Genomic DNA, 26,973 nt, shown 5'->3' on the forward strand with positions numbered 1-26,973 from the left:
ACAAAATGTAATTTTAATAAGAAATATGTATGCCTAAGAACTTAGTTTTGCTCATTTTAAAGTTGATTTTCTCAAAATTGTATTATTTTAAACCCTCAGATTTTAGATTTTCCTATATTTTCCAAATATTTTCCTATCCTAGCAAACCATACGTCAATGGAAGGTGAATTTATTCAGTTTCAGATTATGCAAAAATGCCTTATGACTGGTTTTGTGGTCCAGGGTTACACATTTAACACGCAAATTCTTTAGTGATAGTGTTTATTTAGAAAAACAACAGGCCTCTAAAATAAGAGTTTTGTGGTTTAGATTTGAATCAGTTTAAAGTTTTATAGGGTTTATCAAATAGTTGATAAATCACATATAAATTAATCTTTTTTTTTTCAAGCAATCATTGAATTAAATTCACTGGACTGTGACAAGTATGTGACTGTGGCTATTTACTATAATTAACACTTTATTAAGAGTTTCAGAGCTTGGCATTCTTATGACTATAAATCTTTGATTAAGATTTGACATTTTAATTTTAAATAAAAAAATAAACACAAAATTGAAGAAAAAAATGATTTAAATAAAAAAAATAACTAAATCTGAATTTAATACAGTGTATTATTTCCCTTAAGTAGATACAATGAAAGCAATAAACAGTTTATACAGAGTGTATATAAAGACGCTAATACTGTGTAATTATATTTCCTACTGAAAGTTTACTGGAGGGCGTTATAGAAGATTATGTGGCATATGTATATTTTTGGCAATATCCAAAAATTCATTGTATGGTTAAAATGATTTAAATTGGTTTTATGACAAAAATCATTAAGATATTAAGTAAAGATCATGTTTCATAAAGATATTTTGTAAATTACCTACTGTAAATATAACAAAATGTTATTTTAATAAGCAATATGTATTGCTAAGAACTTAATTTTGGCCATTTTAAAGTTGGTTTTCTCAAAATTGTATTATTTTAAACCCTCATATTCTAGATTTTCCTATCCTAGCAAACCCTTCGTCAATGGAAGGTGTTTTTATTTAGTTTCAGATGATGTAAAATGCCTTATGACTGGTTTTGTGGTCCAGGGTCACACATTTAACACACAAACACAACATTTATCAGTACAATAAAAGAGAAAGAAATCACTAATGAATTAATTGATATAATATTTACATTTGTTACATTTATATAAATGAGGTGGCATCACCTGACAGCAAGAAGGTCGCTGGTTTGAATCCTGGCTGGGCTAGTTGGCAGTTGTGGAGTTTGCATGTTTTCACAGTGTTTCCTCCGGGTGCTTAGGCTTTCCCTACAGTCCAAAGACATGGGCTATGGGTGAATTGGATTAACTAAATTGGCCGTAGCGTATGAGTGATTCCCAGTATTGGCTGGAAGGGCATCTGTTGTTTAAAACATATGCTTGAATAGTTGGCGGTTCCGTCTGCTGTGGCGAACTCTGATAAATCAGAGAGTAAGCAGAAGGAAAATGAATGAATATTTGTAGAAACAAAATCACACTCGAGTGTCAAAAGAAATATGTTCCAACTCCCAATGGTCCTAAATATAGTTCATCTTCTCTTGAACGAAATGTAATTCCTTGTAATTTTTTCCGAACGGTCTTGATGGGTTTTGTGAGACTCACCAAAAAGCCCTGTGATGGTGTCAGCACTGAAGGTGTTGTAAAAGGTCCTTCATGTTCGCTCAGATGTGGCGGCAATCGCCTGTCAGAGTGCCGTGCTACTTTAAGAGTCGATAATTCTCCTCCATCACGGCCAACACAAGCCGCCTGTCTCAGAGGTCAATGCTCTTTAAACAAATTACTCTGCTCAGACTCTGAAAGCGGCTCCTAATGTCCTCCGGTACTCTCCAACGCCTCTCGCTTTGACACAGCTAAACAGCAGTGAAATTAAACACGCCGCAGAGATCCACCAAGACCTGGGGACATTAAAAAGGGCCTGTGATGGGATGTCGGCATCCAGTAAGGTTACGCAAACACGCGAGAGGGTCTCGATAGTTTATGAGCTGCCAGAACTGGGCCTAAAACAATGTGTTATTCAATAGCCATCCATTAACACTCGGATCTACCATGTGTGTGAGGCTATTTACAGCTTGAGGCTCTCAGCGTCTTCATTTAAAAGGAAACACTGCAGTGGTTTATTGAGTCTGCATCCCTTTGTATTCTTCAAAGAACTGTGTGTTCTGTTATTTTTCCAGCTTTAACCTTGTATGTTTGTACGATCGCGTCTTTTGTTAACACAAGGCCACCGCTGTGCCATCTGATACCTGTATTGGTTATCCATTGATCAGGTCTGGCATGGAACAGCTTGTCAGAAGGGTCCATAAAAAAGGGGGAGAAAAAAATCAAAGCAGGACGGCCGTGTTTGTCCCTTTGCCAATAGCTCTCAACTCACAAATGCTCTCTTTAGCTGATCAGGCTATTTTAAAAAGCCCATCCAGATGTTCCCCTTTAAATTCCTCATGAAATGGCTTGATGATGAGTGCAGTTTTGTTAATGTGATCATGCGCTGATAGAAATCAACATTTTTGTATTATAAAAATGCTCTTTTTTAAATTCTTTAAATGTCCATTAGCTGTGTCACTGCTTTCCCGGAGGCTTGATCTATAAGTACCTTTAATTATAAGCAGGAACATCCCTATCAACAAATTGGAATGGCAAGCTGTGCATGGGAATACTTTTCATCCCTTTCTACGACCCAAATTTGGAGGCAGCAATGATCTCCTTTGGCTCCTAACAAGGGGAAAGTGAGAGATATAAATTAAGATCTATATGTATGTGAGCACTCCGGCCCTAATAGACGCTTTAACGGAGGCAGGCCTCCAGAGCACTTTTACAAACGATTCCCAACAATGACACCAGCCATAAATAAAGCTCAACGTCGGGCTCTAATTGCATCAAAGCTATTGCTTTCTATTTAGGCATGGTCACTGGTGACCACGGCCTTAACGCTCCACTGGAGGCCGGGGAGAGGGAGGAATAGAGACGTACGGCAGGAGCTATCACCCTTCCAGACTATTTGTCCTAATCAGTGACACCCATTTACCAGAATTGGTGAAAATGAACTATACTTCATACAGAAATCGTACACTTACCGGCCTTCATTTGTCAAGGCACATTCGAGGGCCAGTAAACTTTTCCTTTCGTCCGATGGGATTGTAGACATGCATCAAAATGTTAAAAAATGATTTGCGAGGGAGGCCCGTCACACATTTATCAGCACTCGGGAACATTATTTGCTAATTTCCAAACCTGCGGCGTGACAGGGTGCTTCATCTTTTAACCCGCCGCGACCACTCTGGACTCTCTCCGTTATTAGTACGAGTCAAGCATTTTTTTTTTTTTGGTTCCTATTCCTCGCATTTTTCCTTTCAATCTCAAGACCCCTCCCTGCTTTTTTGGCCACTTCTAACGAGACTCATTTGTCTATCACGCTAGTGACAACTTCGCCCCATTCAGCTCCCCGAGACTTTGACCACAGCATGCTCTCAAGGCTCTCCAAGGGCTCCGAGCTCCCGGCCTGTTGATTGGCCGGCGGCCCTGATAAATCACAAAGTTTCCTTGTCAAGGTGAAGGTATCGACTCAACTGCGCTGAAACTGACAAAACGCACAGAGGAGGAGACGGTCATTTATCATAGCACAAAAGGACAAAGGGGTCATCTCGCCCCTTCACTCACTTGGCCCGCTGCTACGTTAAAGATGCCCATCTAGATCCTGGCACGCATGCACTGGAACCAAACGCAGGTCTTCATTAGACTAATTACTGACATTTAGAGGCAATTAACCTCTGACGCAAGTGTTTAAAATTGTAAAGAGTGGATTTTTCCCCCCTGTTCATCTCCCTTCAGTACTTCCGCTCTTGTCTACTTCAAAAGAGCCGTCCACTTGTCGAGGAAGTCCATTACTGGGACAATCTTCTAGTGGGGTCTTTGTAAGCAGACGGGGAGGGGGGCGGTTAGAAACAGGAAAGATGGTAAACAAATCTAAACGCTGGCACATGAAACAGCATATCAGCGAATTATCAGCAAGCCGTTTGCACTGGGCTATCTGTCCATCAGACACTCGTCCCCACCCACTGCCTTTGGCCTTGCCGAGCACGAGCCGTATCTGATAGGACAGCAGACACACACATATGCAAACACACACACACACACTCGGTAGCAGAAGTAATCAGTAGCAGGAAGGAAATGTAAACATAGGTGTTTGAACGCAGTCCAGGAGTTGTTTTCCTCTATTCGTCTCCATTATGTTCACTACATCGAGTTCAACAAGCTGTCTTACACGACTGCTCGAAAAAGCTTGTAAAAGAGCGAATCCATTCATTTTCAAATGCAGTTCGTTTTCTGAACTCATTCATGAATTAAAAAGGAACCAAAGACATTTGTCCGCGGTTGTAACGTTCGACATTATATATGTTATTTGATACTTACTTCAATGGGAATGCCTATGGAGAATGCGAATGGAGAAAAACCCTTGGCCACTCTCCACTGCACTCTTGTCTAATGATACAAGTGTACTGGGGAACTGCTCGCTAATAACTAGAACCAAGAAATGAGTCCTTCTCAGCAGATGAGAATTTTTCTTCTCAGACAGTTCTTTGAGAAATATTATTACTTCAGAGAGGAGCGCGCCATTATTGTGAGCAATGTCACACCATTGGGGATTGTGGTGATATTTTAACGCAATATTGTGACAAGCTACAACTCTATAATAAGCAGCGGTCCAAAAAAGATTCAGTCAACCTCTGCATGTGCTGGAAGGGTCGAATGAACCCTCTCTCCTTAAAGAGAGTTGCACTGGGGTGATTTGGGTATAATTGGCCCTGCTGGTTGCTATTTTGGATCGGTCCATTTTTTTATTTTTTTTTACCTCTGGCAGCTTTAAATAGGTTTGTCCTCACTAAGTCAGAGAAATTAGTCATGCTCCAGTAGCTAGCACCCGTCCTGATGGATGAGGTGCTCGATGGTTCCCGAACATCTTCCCTTTTGCAGCCCTTTGACCTAAACCTAACCCGTTTGTGCCACATTCATCGCCAAATTTATTTATAGATTAATGAGAGAAGTATTGACCGGCAGAGGAAAACACAACTCATCTCAAGTGAGGACGAAATGCAGCAATAATTTAACGCTCATCGATTTTTTTTGCCTACCTTCATCCATGTATTGATCTTCATTTTACAATATTAATTTGCGTCTGCGATCGTCCCAATTCGATTTGATATCGGCAAGCACTTAAAGCGATGCATCTGAGTCAGATCCTTCGGAGGCGAGTCACGCGGATGAAGAATGCTGACAAAAAGAGGAGAAAAAGAGAAACGGAGAGGGGCGGGGGTCTTTTTTAACCTTCCTTGTTACAGGAATAGACTTGAAACGTAATTTCTGTCAGGGAAATAAAATATGAACGGCCTAGATGGTGAGACCGGGCTTCTCTTGTCCTGTCGACACTTTATCGGTGGCTTGAGCGGCCCCCCTTCTCTCTCTCTTTCTCATCATCATGCCTGTATCGGTTCAAAGTTCATGAAATTTCTATGAGCATTGATCTGCCTCCATTGATTTTTTTTCTCCCACAATCTTTTTTTTTTTTTCACGCCGCAGATCTTTGAAATTTTAATTTCCGGAGTATCTGAATTTCTCGGAGATGAAATAGCTTCCTCGGAGACAGCTGGCAATAAAATGAAGAAGTTAGCACCACGTCGAAGAGCTCCGGCTCGCTCTGTTCTCCGAATCCCACACTTTTCCCCCCTTTTCTTCTCTAGTTTTCACTTTTTCTTGCTCAAATCAGGCTTGAAATTCAAAGCACTGTAATAGTACAAAACTAGTCAGCCATCAGCTAATTTCTCCTAGTTTAGGTGTCCATTCAACATTCTTTTCTTCTTTAATCCTGAGAATCAGCAGTGTTAGCACCTATCTAACCCATCAAAGAAACACAGTCAGTGATTTAAAGTTTAGCCCAGCACATTTTTTTAAATATAAAAAAAATGTATATCGTTAAATATTTCTCTACAGGGTTCATACACACTTTTACTACAAAAATTCCATGACTTTTCCAGAACTTTCAAGTCAATTTTCATGACCTAATATTTCATGTAATGTCTACATACGTGGTAATTCAGAAGAAACGTTTACATTTATTACAGCATATCATAATACACGCAATCGTTTCTATTTTTTATCTTCATGTAAAATAGATGATGCTTACACAGCACTAATAATGTGACACCATGTTTTTGGCCAAGAAAAGAAAAAGTAGTAAAAACAATAACCTCCATTCCAGTATATACAGATATTTGTCAAACAAATTTTAGATAATGTTAATAGTTTGTTAAACTAGTAATAGTAGGTAAAACTACTTCTATTATATAGTCGCGACCACACTGCACTTTTCACTCCATAGACTTCCATTCATAGGCATGCGAATGCGGCAAACCAGAAACGCAAGCACTGCAACATTACACTGCAAGCTTGATGAAATTTCACCTGTGAAATCACATCAGTGGATTGTGTTAGACCAATAGAAGATAATTTAAAATAAGAAATTTTAAATATGGAGCAATCGCTCACTTTTATTAATGTCTAATCTTATTGTTTAACCCCGCCCCTTTTCGCTGAGCCGTATGACAGAACTTTGCAAACATAGCTCTAGTGTGACCGCAGCTTAAGTCGCTTTAAACAAAAATGTGTGCTAAATGACTAAATATAAATGTAATTTCCATGACTTTTCCAAAACCTTGTGGGCTTTACTATTTTTCCAAAACTTTTCCAGGCCTGAAAAATACCATGTCAAAATTTTATGATTTTTCTAGGTTTTCCATAACCGTCTAAACCCTGTCTCTAGTAAAACGCATCTACACTGTAAAATATTAATGTCAAAAAGTCAATACAACAAATATTTCTGTTTCTTTAACTTATTTTAATAATCAGGTTTCAACTCATTTTAATTAAGTTTAATTTAATATTTTAGTCAGTTTGGTTGATGATGTTGAGATGACAAGAATTTTTTATTTGATTTAACTACAACATTTAAGGCAGCAAGACTTCTGTTACAGTCCATGGGTCTTAATGACAGCAAATAGCATCTCTCTCTCTCTCTCTCTCTCTCTCGTTAACAGAAAAAGTCCCTTCTCTCAGATTATATTTCAAGCCTGTTCTGAGAAATTCACATTTTAAAAGGTAGTCTGTTTTTAATCAAGAAAATTTACTGAATTATTACCACGTCTCTTGGTTGTGCAGTTGCAGGAAGATGATCATAATTGCAATGAAAATTGACCTCATTTAGAGTGAAATCCAGCAGCTGTGCTGGAACAAATGAATGTTTTCCTGTTTTTATTATGCCGCATTAAACTCAAAAACTCTCTTTGCCCTTTGAAGCTTTCCCTCTTTCATTTTTTTTCTTTCTTACATGTCTATAGCTCAGTTGTGGAACAATAGGCGATCCTTGTTAAAAGACATTTCCTTTCTACGCTTTTATTTTCATTGAGCGTGTTAACAGCAGCCATTCCCTGTTCCCTTAAGAAACTTTGTGACAATCCAGAACTATCCAAGGCCTCTCCATTTTAAAATATCACGTGTTGCCCTTTTTTAAATGTGTTTGTACAAGTAAAAAAAAAAAAAAGTAGAAAAGTGGTTCTTGATGGTGGAGGTGGGGCAGAGATAAGCTCGCAGCAGTTAAGGATAATTAGACAAAGTAATAGAGAGCAACAGCCAGAAAGCCATTCATTATCAGAGCCAAAGATACACACTTATCACCATCATGGGATGTAATGGACGTCTGGAATGCAAGCAGTTTTATGAACCAAATCAAAGGAATTGAAGTTGAATTTGAGGTAGACCTATTATAATTGTTTTCTCTTTCATTGTCTAGTACGTTATCCTCAAACACACTATCAATCAACAAAAACAGATGATCATTTAAATTCATCATTCATTCATTCATTCATTTTCTTCTCGGCTTAGTCCCTTTATTAGTCCGGGGTCGCCACAGTGGAATGAACCACCAACTTATCCAGCACATTTTTAGGCAGCGGACGCCCTTCCTGCCGCAACCCATCTCTGGGAAACATAAACACACACTCATTCACACACACACTCATACACTAAAGACAATTTAGCCTAACCAATTCACCTGTACCTCATGACTTTGGACTATGGGGGAAACCGGAGCACCCGGAGGAAACCCACGCAAACGAAGGGAGAACATGCAAACTCCACACAGAATGGCCAACTGAGCCGAGGCTCGAACCAGTGACCTTCCTGCTGAGATGACAGCACTACCTACTGCGCCACTGCGTCGCATAATCATTTAAATATCTGATTACATTTAATAATACATTATTTTATGAACCAATAGTCATTGATAAATTACTCAGAACACTTACAAAACATTTTCTGACTGATTCTGCTCGGCCCTAAATTTACAGTTACCTTTTTGGGCTTCTACGCACGCGTATATATCTGCAGGACCAATGTGAATGCACACTTTTAGATCTCTCCATAGTATATCAAGTAAGTTTTCCTCATTCCCTAACTTTGCCAATCCACAAAGCTGCATTTTATAGTGATTGATGACGATGGTGTCACTTCACTGTGATGCTACTATGAGACGCTTCTCTTATTGCTAAATAAAAACGTGTCACAGTTTAGTATCTGCCGCACTCTAGCGTGTCAGCTTTGAAGAATGACAATATATACAGTCTGTGAGAGCAAGGTCAAAACACTCCGTCTTGAAATATACGGAGACACACTCACACATATACACAAGAGCAGTAGACACACACAGACTCTATCTGGATGTAAAATCAAGGCTGTTTTACGTTAAGTCGTTGGCAGATTGTGCTTAACATTCTCTTTTACAAATGAGGGGTGAAAAAAAAACAACTAAACATGATGACCAGCCCAAGGAGCTTTAGATTTGTCATCCATCAAACGCAAACCCTTCTGTTCATTCACTTTCCCTTCGACGGAGGCCCGAAAAGCATGCTAGCTCATTAGCAAGCACATTTCCCTTTTATATGGGCGACTCCATAATTCATAACGGTCCCGTACGAGACGTGAGCCTGATTTGATTTAACGTGCTCAGTTATGCTTGAGTGCTAAACGGCGTGCGCTCCCCCCCCCTTTCTCTCCATTCCGGATGGATAGAACAAACAAACAGAAAATGGATGACAAATGAAGACGTAAGCAAAACACTCCACCACTGACATACGCCAGGCTTCCAGATACTCATGCAGTGGTGACTACAGCCATATCCAGCACACACACACACTCTCTCTCTCTCTCATTATCCGTGAGGTCAGTAAGCAGAATTGGGAAGAAACGGAGAGATCAATACAAATTATCCCTGAGCAAACCAGCGCTGACAGCCTGAATTGCAGCATATGTTTACCCAAAATCGGGCAATTTATCTTAATATCAGCAAAGTAATGCGGAACAGGTGAAAGGTCACCTACTCTCCCCACCTCATAATTACCAAGCTCTAAAACAGGAAAGTGCTATTGATTGGCCGAGCCCGGGGCTGGGGGGCTGGCTCAAAGGCCAGTGGGAGGGGCTTAGCCTCAGGCCTGGGCAGATAGAGAAAGAGACAGAGAATGTGCATGTTGAGAATGAATTTTATAGTTCAGTGACATGAGAGTGAAGGAGAAAGCAAGATGCTTGCAGAAGTCTGTCTGGATTTAAACTGTTATTGCTCAATCTGTTCTCCATATTTCCCAGCTGGCTCGGTAGCATTAATATTGCCACACACACACACACACACACACCGAAACCACATCTGTTTCTCGTTCCATTCACTTTTCTGTCATTCTTATCAATTTTATCTGTTTGTAATCGCAATAGTAGTCTCATTATTTCGTTTTTACCATAGTAACCAATAACATATCATGGGTACTACAGTTATTAGTAGCATATGCCACGACACTTACGTGCACCATTTCTAAAGGATATAAATGATACCTTAAATTGAGTATTACTATTCCAAGTGACTTAGGTGAAGAAATACAATAGATTTAAGGCTGGTTTATACTTAAACATTTGCTCCGGCGAAGCCATCAAGCGGTCACATAGCCCTCAACGTGGCTGACCGAGAGCCGAGAGACCATTGGAGCAAGTGTTTACAAGTGTTGAGTCCTGTGAAGTAGCTCTAGATGGAAACTTTTGTTTTGTGTTTATCTTATGATTAATGTTGTTGCACGTTCACCAGTTCCTCCCTCTAAATGAGGGTGTTTTAGCTACTTGTTTTTGAAGGTAAGCTGCGTCCCAAATGGCTATACACTATGCACTAGGGCTGGGCGTTTGGCCTAAAATCTAAATCTTGATTAATTGAACATTTTAACTCGATTTCGATAATTGAACGATTACTTATTTATTTAACTGCCCTCTTAGTTCACTGACAAGTGTTTTATGCCGTCAGAAGGCATCTCTGGCGCAGCTTCCAACCATCGTCAATGTAGTGCAAAGTAAGGCTCAGGAATGAGTCCATCTTCCTACTTGACCAGAAATCAGATGTGGCTGCAAAGTGGCCGCAGAAGTAGAAATCAGCCACAGTCTTTAACATAGTGGGTCATATCCCAGCAGGCACACAACATCATAAGATGTTAATATTAGGTTAGATTTAGGTCATGACGTCAGGTGACCAAAATTCAATATCTAGCCAGCGTCTAAGGACAACGTTATTTTGACATTCATTTTAAGTTGTGTTGGAAAGTGACCAAAATCCAACATCTGATAGATGTAATAGTGGCAACGTCCACACAACGTCAAGGTGTAACATTATTAGACGTTGATATTTGGTTGATTTTAGGTTGGATGCTGACTTTAGCCTGATATTGGATTCTGACTTCAACCCGATTTTCACATCTAAACAAAACCCAACATCCCAACGAAGTTGGGGTATGTTGGGGTACAACATCAATATGACGTAATGTTGACGTCCTGTGCCTGCATGGGTGACACGTAGGGAAAAATTGTCCTGGAAAATTTTGATCGATTACAGGTTCTGAATGTCGTTTTTGATTACTTTTCGATTATTCACCCAGCCCTATTATGCACTATGTACTTATGCACTTACACACTCAACAGCATATTATACGTATGTAGTATCGTCCAAAATAAAACACTAATGTTTTTTTTTTGCTGAGTGAAAATTCAAACCTTTTTCCTGATGACGTTTTTAATTTGTGAAATAAATGACCAAAGTACCAAATAATAATCGCCAGGAGTATAACCGCATTTACCATCGGGAGGTGGTATAATCACTCTCGTAGGAGAATTTTGCCTTTACAATCCAAAATAAATAAAGTAATCAAACATCAGTGCCCGAAAGCTCCACCCCTTCCACTACGTGAGCAGTGGCCAATCAGTGTGAGAGGTGTCCAACATTTCATACTTCATTTTAACAGTTGAATAAGTGCATCGTCCGGATATTTAAAGTGCACTTATTCTTTTATATCTACACTATTTATACTACAAAATGGTGTAGAATAGAGCATAAGTATACAATATGGGACACAATAGTAGCGTTCAGAAAAAACAAAACACCCACAAAGAAACACGCCACAGAGAAACATAAAAGCCTACTGCCAGCTACTGCAGGTCACGCCAAACACTTGATGCAGAATAAATCAGCCTTCACAAGAACCATAGAATTCAAACTATCATCGTTGTGGATATTTTATTATTCGGGTCAGTAAGTAAACAAACTGCCACCCGCCATCCAAAAAATTACTTGCATTGTTTAAGCATTTAATGTCACCATATTGCAATACATTTAATATTAAAATGTACACACATTTGTGCAAATATCAAAACATCTATGCATTGATATATTGCTCAAATCAAGAATTGTATTGTATTAATATTTTTGGAAATATTGACTGATATTATGACTGATATTAGTTTTCCCTGTGATTTTTCGCTCAGCTGTAGTTAATAATTCCTGGTGTGTTTGAGGTGGAGGATCTCCGAGGTGAGGGACTGTCTTGCGCTAATGAAGGTCTCACTGACCTCTTTTACTGCATTAGCATCAGATCAATAACTGAAGAGCGTTTAGCGCCCACTGTTCCGATACATTTATCAAACCGCACACATTCCTTCATCAGCAAAGCCTCAATGTCAGAGCACAGAAAAACATGTTGCTGCTTGGGGCTGTGCTGTGTGAAAGTGCCATCAGAACGGCAGTAAATCTGCTGCTTTCGGCCCATATTTAATGTCACGGGTGCTTTTATTATACGTCCCAGGGCAAATACACATCCTGAAGGGCCAGTGTCAAAGTCCATGATCCATTTGTGTAGTTCCAGACTCCAGACATAAAAAATAGAGACAGGCTAAAATGATGGATACCCTCTTATGGGCAAATCCAGGCATAATGAAGTGCTGTAATACAAACATTTACATCCGCCCTGCCATCTCAGGAAGGTGGAGAGTAGGAAGGGGGAGGTGAAGGTGTGCGAGAGAGAGCTACATCCTTGTGAAAGCCATGTCATGTAAAATCAATACGCCCGATCAATGCTTTATTAACAAGCCGACATCTTACTTCAGATTCCTGCACGCTACTTTGTCTTCAGCCATGCAAGATGGCATGTCAAATAGCATCACTGCTGTCACACCATGACACGCGCGCGCCAAAACACAAGCAGCGTTTGATATTGATCAGATCGGATTGATTGGATTGCCGCCCCCTACTACACTTAGATGTAATTGTAGCACTTCATCATAAAGTCACCCAATTATTTCCAGGAAGTTCCTGTCTAATATGCTCATCTTCTCCTCTCTGGCTGTCATCTCTCATTCTCCGCTTTAGCTCGTTTCTTCCCGTTTCCATTCAGAGCAGAGTTCAGCAGCAAACAGCGTGCTGAGTAAGGGGAACAGACAGATTTGATCTCTCACAAGAAAAAGCGCATTGATTCATGCGGACTCGTCACTGACAGCGACATCTACATTCATGTCTGATAAGTCTTTTCTGCTGATGTTCCGCTTGCATCTTCAGCTCCTTCTATCTGTCACGGCTTCCTTCTTAAAGTCGGTAGATCTCTTAAAATTTATTTCTATGTAGGCTCAGCTGATCCTATACACTGTGAAAAATGCTGGGTTCCACACAATTCATTCATAATTCATAATGTGCCAGGACAAATCAAGTTAACTTAACAGATTTAACATATTTAAGTTGATTAAACATGAAAACTTATGTTGTCCCAACAAAATCTCAATAATTCTGTAGTTTCAGCGCATTTTAAATAAGATTTTATTTTGTCTATGTGTGTAAGTTTGATGTCAGGATTATTTAAGTGGTGAGCAATGATTGTTTTGTTCAGGAAGCTTACTTGAAAGTTATTGGTTATTGGTAGGGCACACGGAATCTGCGCTTCAGATTTTAAATCAGATTTTTAGCCCATCGAGTCTATTATTTGACTTGTGTAAATGTGTGTACATTTATATTTATTTAGTTCTATTTTCAGTTCTATTATTGACCAATATGAAAGTGTTCCTTTGATTTATTTACAGTACAGTTTGTAAAGAAATGTTTTCTGTCTTTTAGTAGATGCATTAAGTGAGAGACTTGCTTTAACAAAGAAATGAATCTAGATACATTTGCATTGTAAACATTAAAGTTAAAAAGCTATAATATTTAGATTTTATATATTAAGTGTTTAGTTACGATTCTCCCAAAATAATTCCACATAAATCCGCAGATTTTTTGAAAATTCTCTACAAAAAATTAAATAAAGATAATAACAATAAATAAAAATAAAAAACTTATAAAAAATAAATAAATAAAAAAATGTCTACAGATTCTGCCTGGCTCTAGTTATTGGTCATATACTGTTTTTGATGATAGTGAAGTAAATCAGTTTTAATGGACGATCACATTTAAGTAATGCATAAAGATACCTTAAAGAAATCGTTTACCCAAAAAGTTCATTATTATCAAGCCTTTATGTGTTTTGTTTTTCTGTTAAACACAAAAGACGATATTTTAAAGAATGCAAACTGCTAGGATTAATTATTTCCATAGTAGGAAAAAATACAATGGAGGTCAATGGTTCCCAGCCTCTAAAGTCATATATATATAATGAACACTTGCTTTCCTTCCTTTCTTTCTTCCTTCCTTACTTACTCACTTATATGTTGATATTTTAGCCGTACCACATTAGTGTTTCGTAACATCTAGTTTTTATGAGTTGAGTTGTTAGCCCAACGCTCAACCCCCAATCTAGGGGACCAGGACATACACACATACACTACGGCCAATTTAGCTTGCCCAATACACCTATAGCGCATGTGTTTGGACTGTCGGGGAAACTGGAGCGAACCCACGCCAATACAAGGAGAACTTTCAAACTCCACACAGAAATGCCAACTGACCCATGTGAGCTTCTGCTGTGAAGCAACAGCGTTACCCACTGCGCCACCATGTCTTCATAATAAACACATAGAGATTTAAAAAATAAAACAGAAACCATATTTAGGGACTAGATCATTACGCCTTATTCACACGGGGTTTCAGAGACAATGCTTGACGGAGAGCGTGTCTGAAATTTGCGATCATCATAGCAGCGTCAGCCAATGAAATTAAACAGCAACTGGTTACTGTCTGAGCTGTGGTATTTGCATAACGTGATCGGATCGGCTGACACTTACATTGGCGCTTAAAGTTGAAAAATTCCCAACATCTACTGCGAGGAACGCAGCTGAAGCGCCGCAAACGAAACCACAATTCAGTTTCAGGCAACGTTGATGTCCCCCATTTAAAGTGATTGGGAAGTGTTAACGTTGTGAATCAGGCTTTGGAGTACTAATTAGCCACATTAAATTGGAACTATTGTTAAATCGTATATAGTGACATTAGAATTAATGGGAGGGGGGTGTAATTAAACATGCATAGAAGACATTTGCATGAGCACAAATCCAAATGACACACACTGTCTTCGTATATAAAATTTAAGACAATTTAAAAAAAACGTTACACTTACACCCTAGCGCGTAACATCATGTCCTGGTGTCCATATTTGTTCCACATGCTTAAAGTCCAGCGCGTCCATAATAGACCTCCATGCGCTCTTCTAAAGCTTGTTAAACACAATGCATGCAGTAGCAGGAAGTTGAGATTATGATTCATGCACTTGTATAGGGAGCAGCTCTGTCTGATTTATAACCGGAGCACTTCATACTCAAAATTCCAATTTGAGAGGGAGGGAACATGTGTGTGTGTGTGCGGCGTGTGTGTGTGAAAGAAAAGATTAATTACTATTTGTGGCCAGCAATTTCATGAGGCCAGCCCCGGCACAGCTGTGAAATGATAGCGCCCTACATCAGTTTGTAGTCAACCATTCACAGATTATTAAAGCTCCATAAGATGAAGTGTTCCTCCTGCCTGCTTTGCTTTAGCGCACGATGGCGGAGAGAGTGCGAGAAAGAGGGATAAATCTGAAGGGTTGCAATAGCCAGACATATGTCATCATTGCCCGTTGCCCATAAATCCAGCGGGTGCTTCAGGAAGTGGGACTGATGCAGACTTCACAGGGTTGACAGTCGCAATCGAGCGTGTGTGTTGTGTTTCATTCATAATGCATCCGCTAACTTCTTTAAATTTATCTGATCAATTATAGCCTAGTTTTTTTTCCAAATAGGAGAGGTGATAGATGCGACTCTACATGGAGTATTTCACACCACGTTATTACCTTTTATTCAAATGCTCAGACCTATCTGGAATAAAATGCATGACGGGTGCAGGAGCGAATGTAATAACATTTATGATGGCGCATATGAAAACACAAATCTCTTCATTTGTTTTGCCTGGGCAGGATGCTAACCGATGGCTTTCTTGTTTTGCGGTTTAGCACTGAACGAACCAACTATTGACTACGGCTTCCAGAGACTGCAGAAGGTCATTCCCAGACATCCAGGTGATCCGGAGAGGTTGCCCAAGGTCAGTGATCCTGTGTGTGTGCGTGCTTGTGTGAAGCAGCTATTTATCATAGAAATGTCAAAATGGGGAAACAATTCACTGGCTTAGATGAGCAAACGCATACAATCGCTTTTGGCAAGTCATCACTATGCAATCCGGCGTGTTTGGATTCCGCCGGAATCGCGCAAACTTTCAGCCCATCGAAATGGTTCAATTAAGTGTTTTTCCACCCCAGTAGGCAGTGGCGATTGTAATCTAAGCGGAGGCCCTTTTTCAGATGTGTGATTATTTTGGTCTTGTTTTCCTTTCATTTTCCAAAGCTAGATCCAGTTTAATCTTTTGTTTACAGAGCTTCCCGTTAAAAGTCCTTGTCTTAGCAGGTTAATAAATGAGTTTTGCACACGTTAATATGGGCAAGCCCTCTTTCTGGGCTTTTTAGCTCCATTTATTTATTTTTCCCCAGCCTAAATTCCACAAATCATGCAGTTTGCCTGCGGTTCCCATGTGGTCGACACGTATCACAGTTCTGTTGTTTTGATGTGTGACATGAAAGACAAAGCATTCCAGTCGGACCTTTTCTGTTTCCCATTCTTTGATTTGTCCCTTTTTTCTGCTCATTTGGCTTTGATAGGATCTATGACTTGTGCCTGGCTAATAGAAAACGTGCTAATTTCCCATCTGAGAGCAGTGCGACGCCGAGAGCTTTTCTTAATAATATGTTAAGAGATTATTTTGTACCCTGTTCGTGGGTGCTCGGCGCGGGTTGACCACCACGGAGGCCTAATAACAGATATCATACAAATATCTATTAAAGCCCAGCATGGGAGCAGCCGCTATCATTAACTTGCGCTGAACAGCTCTGAAACGGCGCTAGCGTCCCGTGGACACGCACCAAACTAAGAATTTGTGAGACTCTGCCCTGCGCCACATGATGTGTTTCAATTACACTTGGCTCTCTGTCTCTGTGGAGGCCAATATCTGGACAGGAAATCTCATTCCAGTAAATGCTTTAAACTATCCATTATATACAGTTGAACTCAGAATTATTTGCCCCCTGTTTATTTTTTTCCCCAATTTCTTTTTAACTTAGAGAATTTTTTTTTTTACGTAGAGAATTAGTTTTAATAACTCATTTCTAATAACTGATTTATTTTATCTTTGCCATGATGACAGTAAAAAATACATGACTAGATATTTTTCAAGACACTTCTATACAGCTATAAAGTGACATTTAAAGGCTTAACTAGGTTAACTAGGAAGGTTAGGGTAGTTAGGCAAGTTATTGTATAACGATGGTTTGTTCTGTAGACTAGCGAAAAAAAATATAGCTTAAAAGGGCTAATAATTTTGTCCTTAAAATGGTGTTTAAAATTTTTTTAAACTAATTTTATTCTAGCCCAAATTAAACAAATAAGACTTTATCTAGAAGAAAAAATATTATCAGAGATACTGTGAAAATTTCCTTGCTCTGTTAAAAATAATTTGGGAAATATAAAAAAAAAGAAAAAAAATTCAAAGGGGATAAAATAAAAATAATTCTGATTTCAACTGTATATATATATATATATATATATATATATATATATATATATATATATATATATATATATATATATATATATATATATATAAATATATATATATAAACAAGCACTTATGAAACTAAAAGAAAATTGTATTTTTTAATATTTTGCATAAATCTGACAATAAATAAATAAATATATATTTTATTACCTTTTAATATTCATTTATAGTTATATGACCGACATCAAACAAGGTTTAGTATTATATTAAAAGGAAAAACAGCAGCATAAATAACACAACCGTAATGAAAACAGCTTTTTTTTTCCCTCTCAAGTGCATACGATTTCACTCATTTCAAATTCAGGTAAACCCTCAACACAGGGCCATCACACCAGAGCAGTTCCAATAAACAACATAAATATTTGATTTTGGCTTCTAATGGACCCAAATGTGAGTTCAGCAGCATGTAAATGAAAGTGCCAAGTGATTCATCATAGTTACCGCAGCCGTCTGCACCTCTATCGCATTCGAGGGTCACAGCCAGCTCCACGCAAAGCAGCAATTGACCCTTACACATATTCTCAATAAGAGGCAGAGCGTCTGGGAGGAGCGGCTGCATTAGATGTTACAGGCAGGAGACAGACTGTCGTAATAAGAGCTTTCGAGGGGGAGGGATGTACACACAGTGCGTTAGCAATAGGGTAAAGCCGTCACACTCATGCTCACCCTCTGCTTTATAGTTGATAATGCGCCCCTGATATAGATTTTAGGGTTTACAATTTATTTTTTGTTAACCCTATCCTTATTTTCTAATAGCAGGACAGCAAGACTATCTTCAAAGAACCTATTCGTCGAAATCCATAACATATTCAGACTACAAGCTGCCCAAAATTGCAGTTTACCTCCCTAATTTTAGATCAAATCAAAATTTGCTGCTTGATCTAAGAGGAGGGGCAAGTAGTGCACGCGTTTATATACGAAGACGGCAAGAGAGAGTAAAAAGCAATATGTGAAGTCACTCATGTGATGAGGCAGGAGATTGCTAAAGGGACCTTCCAATCCTCTTTCTTTTAAGTCCTTGTTTGAAATCAGTGTCATCCATTTGTCTCGATATAAAGCCAAGACAAACACTAAAATGAAAATCCGATCAGGCCCTATACATTCACTTAGGTGCCATCAAATAATCTTTATTACGAATCATATAGTGGTAACCAGTCAGTAGTATTGTCGCATTCATCAGTTCCATTAGCCTCGGCGTCCTGTTTCAGCTCGCAAACACCAATCTATTCCGCTTCCCGTTCAATCTAATATACAAGAAAAATTATTAGAAATGCATTCAAGTTGAGCAATTACCCATGCATTAAAATTCATCTTCTCTCTCTCGGCTTTTGCGAGGTAGCTACACGTATTGGCCCCCACGCCTGAATGTATTCATCACCTCAGGCAAGAACTAACAGAATAATTGCTTTACACTTTTATAATGACATTAGCACCTCCAGCCCCTCACCTCACTTGGCTTCTTTAACAGTGGTGATATATACCACTCACAATATTCAAGAGTGATAATAACAAGTTTCCTCGTTTAAACGATTCTCGTCCACTGGCGGAACAATGGGCTCTTGTAATAATAAGCTCTCGCATTTGTCACGAAACAAGCCGTGGGATCGTTTCGGGTTTAAATAGTTCCCGGTCTAACCTGGAGTCTTGTGTCGATGCGAAAAAAAAAAAAGAAAAGAAGTAGGGGAGTCAATTACACTTAACGCCGCCGCTCTGAAATTTACATGGAAATGCTTTTCGAACACCGCTCACCGCTAATCATATTCTCAGCATGAGGCCGCGTGGATGAGAGGGGCATGCTGGAACAAAACAAACTCATTCACATCCTCTGTGCTGATTGGCTGACACATTTGACACGCACTTCAACGTGCGCCTTTAAATCCGGTTCATTAGCAAATGCACCGTGCAGCAATTGACAGATTCGATTTGAGATCCTTTGCTTAAACTTGTCAGAATATGGACGAGAAGTTCAAGTAGGTGTAGGCCAGGGGGGGGGTGAAGTTCTGCGACGTTAATTGCGATAATCGTTGGGTGAAATTGGGAGGCATGTAAGACGTCTTGTGGTATGATGACTGAGATGATGAGTAATTATTAGCGGCTCAGAAAAACACTTAATCTTGGTTAGAGAGAGAGAGCTGAGAGTCAGTCGGACAGCTGGGCCTTTCATTGACACTACCTGCCGAACGACAAGTGTAATTCTTTATTTGTATGCAAACTAGATGCATGCGACATGAAACAGAGCCCCCCAATTTCAGACCTAAACGCCCATTTGAAGAACCAGTCATCTATTTAGACTCAGGTTTGCAATGCGTCTTTATAAAACGCACCGGCCTGCGATTAATCTTGATAAACGCAGATCCAACATGGCGCTTGTGCATGGGAATGAAATCGCCATCGAGCCATGATGAAGGTACTCTATGCAAGGACAACGTAGTGAATGTGGACCTGCAATCTGATAAGTCAGCAAATCTTACAAAAAAATAATATGTTATTACTCAAAACACAACTTGAGTATGTCTTTGGTGAGAAAAAACAAGCGAGCTGCTCGCAGCAAGTGCTTTGGAGACACGGCCGTATGCCCCTTTTTGGCAGCTTAGGTGTGATTTTTGAAGGGAAAATAAGCGGCAGGTTAATCCGTGTTGTGTTATAAGTGTTGGAAAGCTTGCAGCCAGGGATAAGCAAGAGTTCCCTGCATCCGTGTCCCAGGGCACAGCCTCTCAGCCTGCTCTGGAGAGGAAGTCGTTTATGAAGTCCTTTACAACAGCCAGAGAAAGAGGGTTAATTGAAAAATTTCCTAATGTCATTATGAAAGAACTAGATTAACCCGAGCTAATTCACTTTATTGTCCTAAAGAAAGAGGAATGGGCATTGAACTCTTCTGCAAATTTGGGGCACGAATTAGGGGTGAGATGTTGTCTTTGAGGACTCTGCCAGTTTAATTAAGATATGGAAAATGACTCATTGTTCTTCTGAGCTAAAGTGCGTGGAATTAGCAGCCGAACGTGGCGTCTGTGTTTGACTCAGTGCCGCGTGCTAGTGTTTGTTTGTTTAATACACGCAGGGCCTTATGTTGACTCATTTAGCTTAAGTTACACATCACTTCACTAGTCTAACTAAGTCAAATGAAATGTGACTAAGAAATAAAAGAACGCATTCGATAAAATATAATTAAAAAAGTGGTTTGTTTCCACTCGTCCGCTTGTGTATTCTTTCCCCAACCGGAGATAAAAGGCTTATGATTTACCTAGACCCACATGCACGCTTATTGTTCATGTGCAATGCACTGGCTGATGGTGTTTATATGTCTTTATGACTGATTATGTTGCATATTGCAGGAGGTGTTGCTAAAGAGAGCCGCTGACCTTGTGGAAGCGCTGTACGGGATGCCACACAACAACCAGGTACAAACTCATGCTAATGAAGCACCTTTGCTTTTCCCTTCCTTTGCATGGTGGCAGTAATTAAATCAGCATTCGTCTCCTTTTGCAACATTCCTGTATGTTTCAAAGCTTGCTGGGGGCCTTTGTACTGTAGCTGGGTGAAAGCTTTTTCTTCTTCACACTTTCATTCACTGCTGCGACTCTTGGTGCGAAGTGATGAGTTAATCACTCAAAACGCATGCACGCAGCCATATACAGGCTTACTTAAATGGGAGGATAACCTTGAACTTGGCCCTAAAAGGTGCACTTCTAGAATATATTCCACAGAGCGGTCCAGCTATGCTTGAGAGGTCTAATACATATTCAGAAGAAATGATCCATTACATTATTTTCCCCTAGCCGAGTAGCACAGAGGTGAAGACATTGCAATACAACTATTGCGAAACGTGCTGCCATGTACTTTTACCTACAGAAAAATACATATTTATGTGTCTATATATATATGTATATGTTTCATAAATGTTCCATTTTCACTAAATGTTCAAGGAATAGCTTTGAGAATGGACCAATAACTCTCCTGTTTGTCTCTCGTGTGGTAGGAGATCATCCTGAAGAGGGCCGCAGATATCGCAGAGGCTTTATACAGTGTCCCACGTAACCACAACCAGATCCCGTCCCTTGCCAACACAGCCTCTCACGGTGGAATGATGGGAGTCAACTCATTCAGCAGTCAGCTTGCTGTCAATGTTTCAGAGACCTCACAAGGTATGCAGCGACAAATGGAATTTAGCATGTTAAAAACTGATCTATCAGTGTCCAAACTCCCTTCAAAATGATCCAAACAGACTCGCCTAAGCAGCATGGCCTGGCTAAAGAACCTGCTAAGCACTTTAGTTATTCATCCTCGAATAACAAAATGAGTTATATACGTAGGTAGAAAGTGCTTGCGACGATTAGCGAACATTAGCAATCTGCTAGCAGCATGAATCATTGCACAGGCCGGCTGCAGCTTTATCTCTCCTGGCTGTGTATAGCATAGATCCCAGGAGGTGCCTGACCCTGTCGCCATCTCTCCGCTGCCAGCCTGCCAGAACACGCAGCGCTATCTCACACACTGCATTTAGCCAGTGTACTGATAATAGGTTTACACCTGTTCCATTGTTGCCTCCACTCAGGTCAGGACAGGGAAAAATCACACCGGAATACACACTAGGACGCTGAATATCCTCCTTACATACATGGTGGTGAATTTATCGCACTGCTGTGTGGAACGGCCACTTTAACAGGTTGAGTTGTACTACAGATTACTGTACAAATCATTTAGAAAACAGCAGTCAAGGCGAAGGAATGGTAGTACAAATTGTTAAGGGTTTTAAATCCATATATTTCAATTAGCAGGGTGGCACGTGGTTTAGCACTGTTGCCTCACAGTAAGAAGGCCGCTGGTTCGAGTCCAAGCCAGATCAGTTGGCATTTCTGTGTGAAGTTTGCATGTTGTTCAACAGGGTGCTTCGGTTTCCCCCACAGTCCAAACACATGCGCTATAGGTGAATTGAGTAAACCTGGCCGTAGTATATGTGTGTGAATGAGTGTGTTTCCCAGTTCTAAGTTGCAGCTGGAAGGACATTCGCTCCCTTAAAGTACAAAGTGTATTGGTGTTTCCCAATACGTGCTAGGTTGTGCATCCACTATGGAAAACCTATACCAGAGTAGTTAGTTCAGTCCTCTGATAAATCAGAGACTAAGCCGAAGGAACACGAACGACTATATTTCACTTTTAAATAAACACACATGCTTATAAATTGTTTCATCTTGTTGTACATAATGCAAATTGTGGCAGCTTTTAACCAAAGTCTTTCTATCCACAGTGGGCTACAGTCGCAACACGAGCAGTGTGTCACCTCGCGGTTACGTGCCTAGCAGCACCCCGCAGCAGTCCAACTACAACACTGTCAGCAACAGCATGAACGGCTACGGCAACACAGGGATGCCCAACTTGGGTGTACCTAGTTCACCGGGCTTCTTAAATGGCTCCTCTGCGAACTCTCCCTACGGCAGTAAGTATCAAGGTAATGACGAGCTCCCCGCTCTCTCTGTCCCCACCTGTGCTTCCCTTTCTTTTCGACACTCCTTTGTTGTTGTTCTGTTGGTTGTTTGTTTGTTGGTTTGTTTTGTTATCTTTTGGGAATGTGTGCTACTGGATAAAAGGAGGGGTGACTCTGGAGGCTGAACAACCGAGACATTTAGCAAATCCGACCAATCAAAGCAGCTGATTGAAACCAACAACAAAAAAAAAAACTGCAATTATAAAGCAGGCCACCAAAACAGCACTCAAAATCAAAAAAAAAAAACCCAAACAATTAAAAATCTCAAATGTTTTCGGCAAAGTGACCCAATCAGAGTCGATAAGAACGCCTATTATCCAGAAAGTGGCCAAGGCAGGACATCTCTCATCCCATTTCAACTCCATTTACCTGATTGATTTGCTCGTTTGTTTTTAGTCCCCCCCCCAAAAATGACCCAAATTTTTTCCCTCATAACCATTTCTCCCTGATTTGTTTCCATTCCATGAATATGATTTGAAAAAGAGGCGAGGCCCGGCTCTCTGACTCTTCGTCTGTAAGAAGTGAACTCTCTCTGAGTGGTGACTATGTCTGCTTTGTTGCAGTAGTTCCGTCGAGCCCTACCATGGCAGCCTCTTCGGTCAGCCTCTCTTCAAACTGTAGCAGTACACACGGCATTTTCTCATTCTCACCTGCCAATGTCATCTCTGCAGTGAAACAAAAAAGCGCCTTTGCTCCAGTTGTCAGGCCCCAAGCATCTCCACCTCCTTCTTGCACCAGTGCAAATGGCAATGGACTTCAAGGTGAGAGCCGACTCCCTGCTTTTAGAACGCCCCGCAGTTGCCTCACCTGTTGGGTCGCATTATTGCACTCTGGTACCCAGAGCGCCACCCATCCGCCATCCCCGTGGTTTAACGAACATGGCCTCCCGCCCGCATCAATTATGCATTCGTGCGTGGATGGGCGGATGGATGAGTGGTCGGATAAGTGCAAGAACGCATTATGCATGTGGGCATGTGGAATGCATGTGCATGTGTGGGTGTGTTTATTGATTTATTTATCTTTCATTAATGATTAAGCAAAGTTAAGTGTCTCATGAGATTGCATACTCGAGTGGCTGGGATTGCAATAATTCGGAAATATCTTGCGCAAATCAAATTGACACTCCTTCATTATTCAGAGTCTCGTTCGAGCTGAGTTGAATGTATGTAATGATCTCCCTGCTTTCTCCTTACCTGTGCAAGGTCCTCAGAATACTGTAGCGAGTTAAAAATTGATGCTTCCTACAATAGTTGGGATCTGAAAGGGCAGAAATGTTAACGCCTTGCTATGCTCGCTCACCCGACGTCGAATAACAGCGCCAGAGAGGATCTCAACAGCAGAAGAAGTGATTATAACCCAGGTTGAATGTGATTATAAAAAGAAAGAGCGAGAGCGAAAGAGCTCACCGTATTCTCGGCAGGGCGGCGTCGTTCGGCAAATTAAAGACTTACTCTGGCTGTTTAGTGCGCTCGTATTTGCTCTCCGTCAAGGCCCAGTTGTTTGCTTTGAAAACATGTTTTAGCCATAGCGTGCGCAAGCGAGATTAATAATGTTAGACCTAATGAACTGAGAAATTAAAGTTCATGCCGCTACATGCGTCTACTTATTAATATGTGGTTTGCAGAAATTAATGAGGAATGCCACAACATCAGATGCCTTGGCAAACTTAAAAGCACTCCAAGCATGACTCTACAAATAAGTTGAAAGCGGCAAAAGAGCTTTCTTCCCGTTTTCCCCTCCCCTGGCACTTCACTAGACACCTAATTGCGGAAACGAGCGAGTGCATCAATCTTTGCGATTGGGCGGGCCTACGACGACCTAGTCCGGCCTTCTTTAGATGTCACGCTAAGGGAACCAAATAGGGGCTGACAGAAGAATGCAAATGGTTTTCCAGCGTCTACCCGGCTCCGGTAATGGCAGGAGGGAGCGAGGCGAAGATTTCAATTTGGGCAAAGCCGAGGGGTGTCTGGTTGCTGACTGAGGAGGGGAGACCGCGGGTCTACGTGACGTTAGCAGAAGTGACCGTGTTGTTTCTCGGCTGTCAGCAGGGACCCTCTCCTGGGAGTCTGGCCCACTGTTTGCCATTAACAAAACGCTAAGAGAAATATCACACATGTGGGAGCCAGGATGCTTTCTCCTCAAAATGTCAGAAAGCTCTTCTTTCAAAAAGTGAAGTCTTTCCAGCACGTCTTGTTGGTGAAGCACATTTCACTCAATCACTCCCGAACCCTCCCCCCCTCGGCAACAGCCTCCATTTTGCAAACATCCCCAGCGCCTTTCGAGTCGAGTATTTTGTGAAATGCGAGTGACACACTTACTTCAGTGTTTCTTTTTTGTTCTCTGTGCAGGCGTCTCGGGACCTCCCGTGCTAAAATTGTTTCTCTTTCTCTTTCAGCCATGTCCGGACTGGTGGTCCCCCCCATGTAAATTGCACTCCCTTCCATTGTAAAGCAGCAGTCTCTTCGCTGAGGACGAAGAGTAGTATGTTGTTGTATGGAGGATCTTCCTCGGAGCCGTCATTCGTCATGAAGTTAATCAGCAGCCACTTCTGTTGGAAAAAGACACTTGTTTTCAAAGTTTATTGGAAATCGAAACGCAAGCGACTTGGTCATGAACACTTTCATTTTATTGACTGAATCTCTTGTCATATTTTCACGATCTGGAAAAAGAAACAACAAAAAAAAAAAAGAACAAAATGTACCTATTTTGTATAAACATTTCTGGTTTAATCTTGGCTATGTTCTTGCTATGTGTGGGAAGAAACATTGTGGATATGCCATTTGATGAAAACACTGATAACAGAAAAAAAAATGTGTAAGAATGTTTCTCTTTCACCGATGTGCTGCCGCCGCACATCTTCATAATGTGAATTCATTTTCCTTTTTTGTTATTTTTTTTTAGTTTTGTTTTGTTTTTTTTGATTGTGGTAATAAAAGGGGGCCAATATATACAGAGCCAATAAACTGGAAATAATATAAGATATATGATTTATAAATCAAAAAGAAAGGCAAGGAAGAACGAACGGAACGTTCAGTTCATTTGGCAGAAATGAACTTTGTAACTTATTGTAGGTAGAAATGTAACTTTGATATTGCGAAAATTCTTCTCTTGCCTTCAACAAGCACACTAACAGAGACGAATCGCTACTGTCTGTTGGTTAAAAAAAAGAGGAAAAAACGAACAAAAAAAGAAGACATTTCCACTGCTAAAGCTTCCTGTAAAGCGAGTGTGATCTGCAATGTTTTTCAACTTTTTGCTAGCACTGTATACTATTGCATTCTTAGGCTACTGTGAAGTCTGTTTCTTGTACCAGAAAGTTGTCCTTATACCTCTAGCTCCTTACTCCCTAATGTGTTTTGTATGTGGTTATACAATTGTAGACTTTTGTGATTTTGCCAAAGTTGTAGCTAAATATTTATACACTTGTCTTGAATTTTCCAGATTCACTTAAATATTTAGTACAGAGTTTTATTCCTACAGTTAGGAGTAAAATTGTCTTATACATTGCAACACTTTCACACAAACACTTGCGGTCACTAAGGGAATTTTTTGTAACATATCAATTATAAATATTGTATTTATCTTTGAAATTGTCTTTGGAATTTTGTATATTGCTTTCCATCGGTTCGTTTGCGCTTTCGTTGATCTCACATGTAATTGTTTTGGATGGCCGAAATTACGATGAAGGTTTAGCCAAGAATTATCGCCTACATTCGATGTTTTGTACCGATAGATTGTATCGTCTGCGCATTTCATTTGTAATTCAGATTTTTTTTAAATGTCATCAGACTTTCCATTTGATTTTGTTTGTTTGAGGAGCAGTCAAATCCATTCTTTATTTTTATATTCATTTTTAAGTTATCTGAAAAAAGTACTTTTTTTGAAAGAAAACTGTTTGTTGTATAGTCAAATAAATTGTTTGTGTCACCTGGCTGTAATAATATTAGTAGATAAAGTGCATGTCAAGCCGCCCCGGGGGGGAAATCCAATTGTGGTTG

The 26,973-nt window shown here is 40.1% G+C and overlaps 1 protein-coding gene across 24 annotated transcripts in view; it reads left to right on the plus strand.

Moving 5' to 3' along the window:
* The window catches only part of ebf3a (EBF transcription factor 3a), a 142,605-nt gene that overhangs the window by 115,294 nt on the left and 338 nt on the right, over positions 1 to 26,973 (plus strand). For 4 of the 24 annotated variants that reach the window (XM_009306901.4, XM_009306902.4, XM_009306903.4 and 1 more), the window contains exons 11-16: positions 15,842 to 15,930; positions 20,826 to 20,891; positions 21,470 to 21,635; positions 22,739 to 22,939; positions 23,539 to 23,736; positions 25,371 to 26,973. The exon at positions 25,371 to 26,973 is cut by the window's right edge and continues 338 nt beyond it. In XM_009306901.4, coding sequence (XP_009305176.1) covers positions 15,842 to 15,930; positions 20,826 to 20,891; positions 21,470 to 21,635; positions 22,739 to 22,939; positions 23,539 to 23,736; positions 25,371 to 25,402 — 752 coding nt within the window. In that variant the 3' untranslated portion in view covers positions 25,403 to 26,973. 24 annotated transcript variants of the gene reach the window in all.

Source organism: Danio rerio, chromosome 12, assembly GCF_049306965.1.
Source record: "Danio rerio strain Tuebingen ecotype United States chromosome 12, GRCz12tu, whole genome shotgun sequence".
Classification (NCBI taxonomy): domain Eukaryota; kingdom Metazoa; phylum Chordata; class Actinopteri; order Cypriniformes; family Danionidae; genus Danio; species Danio rerio.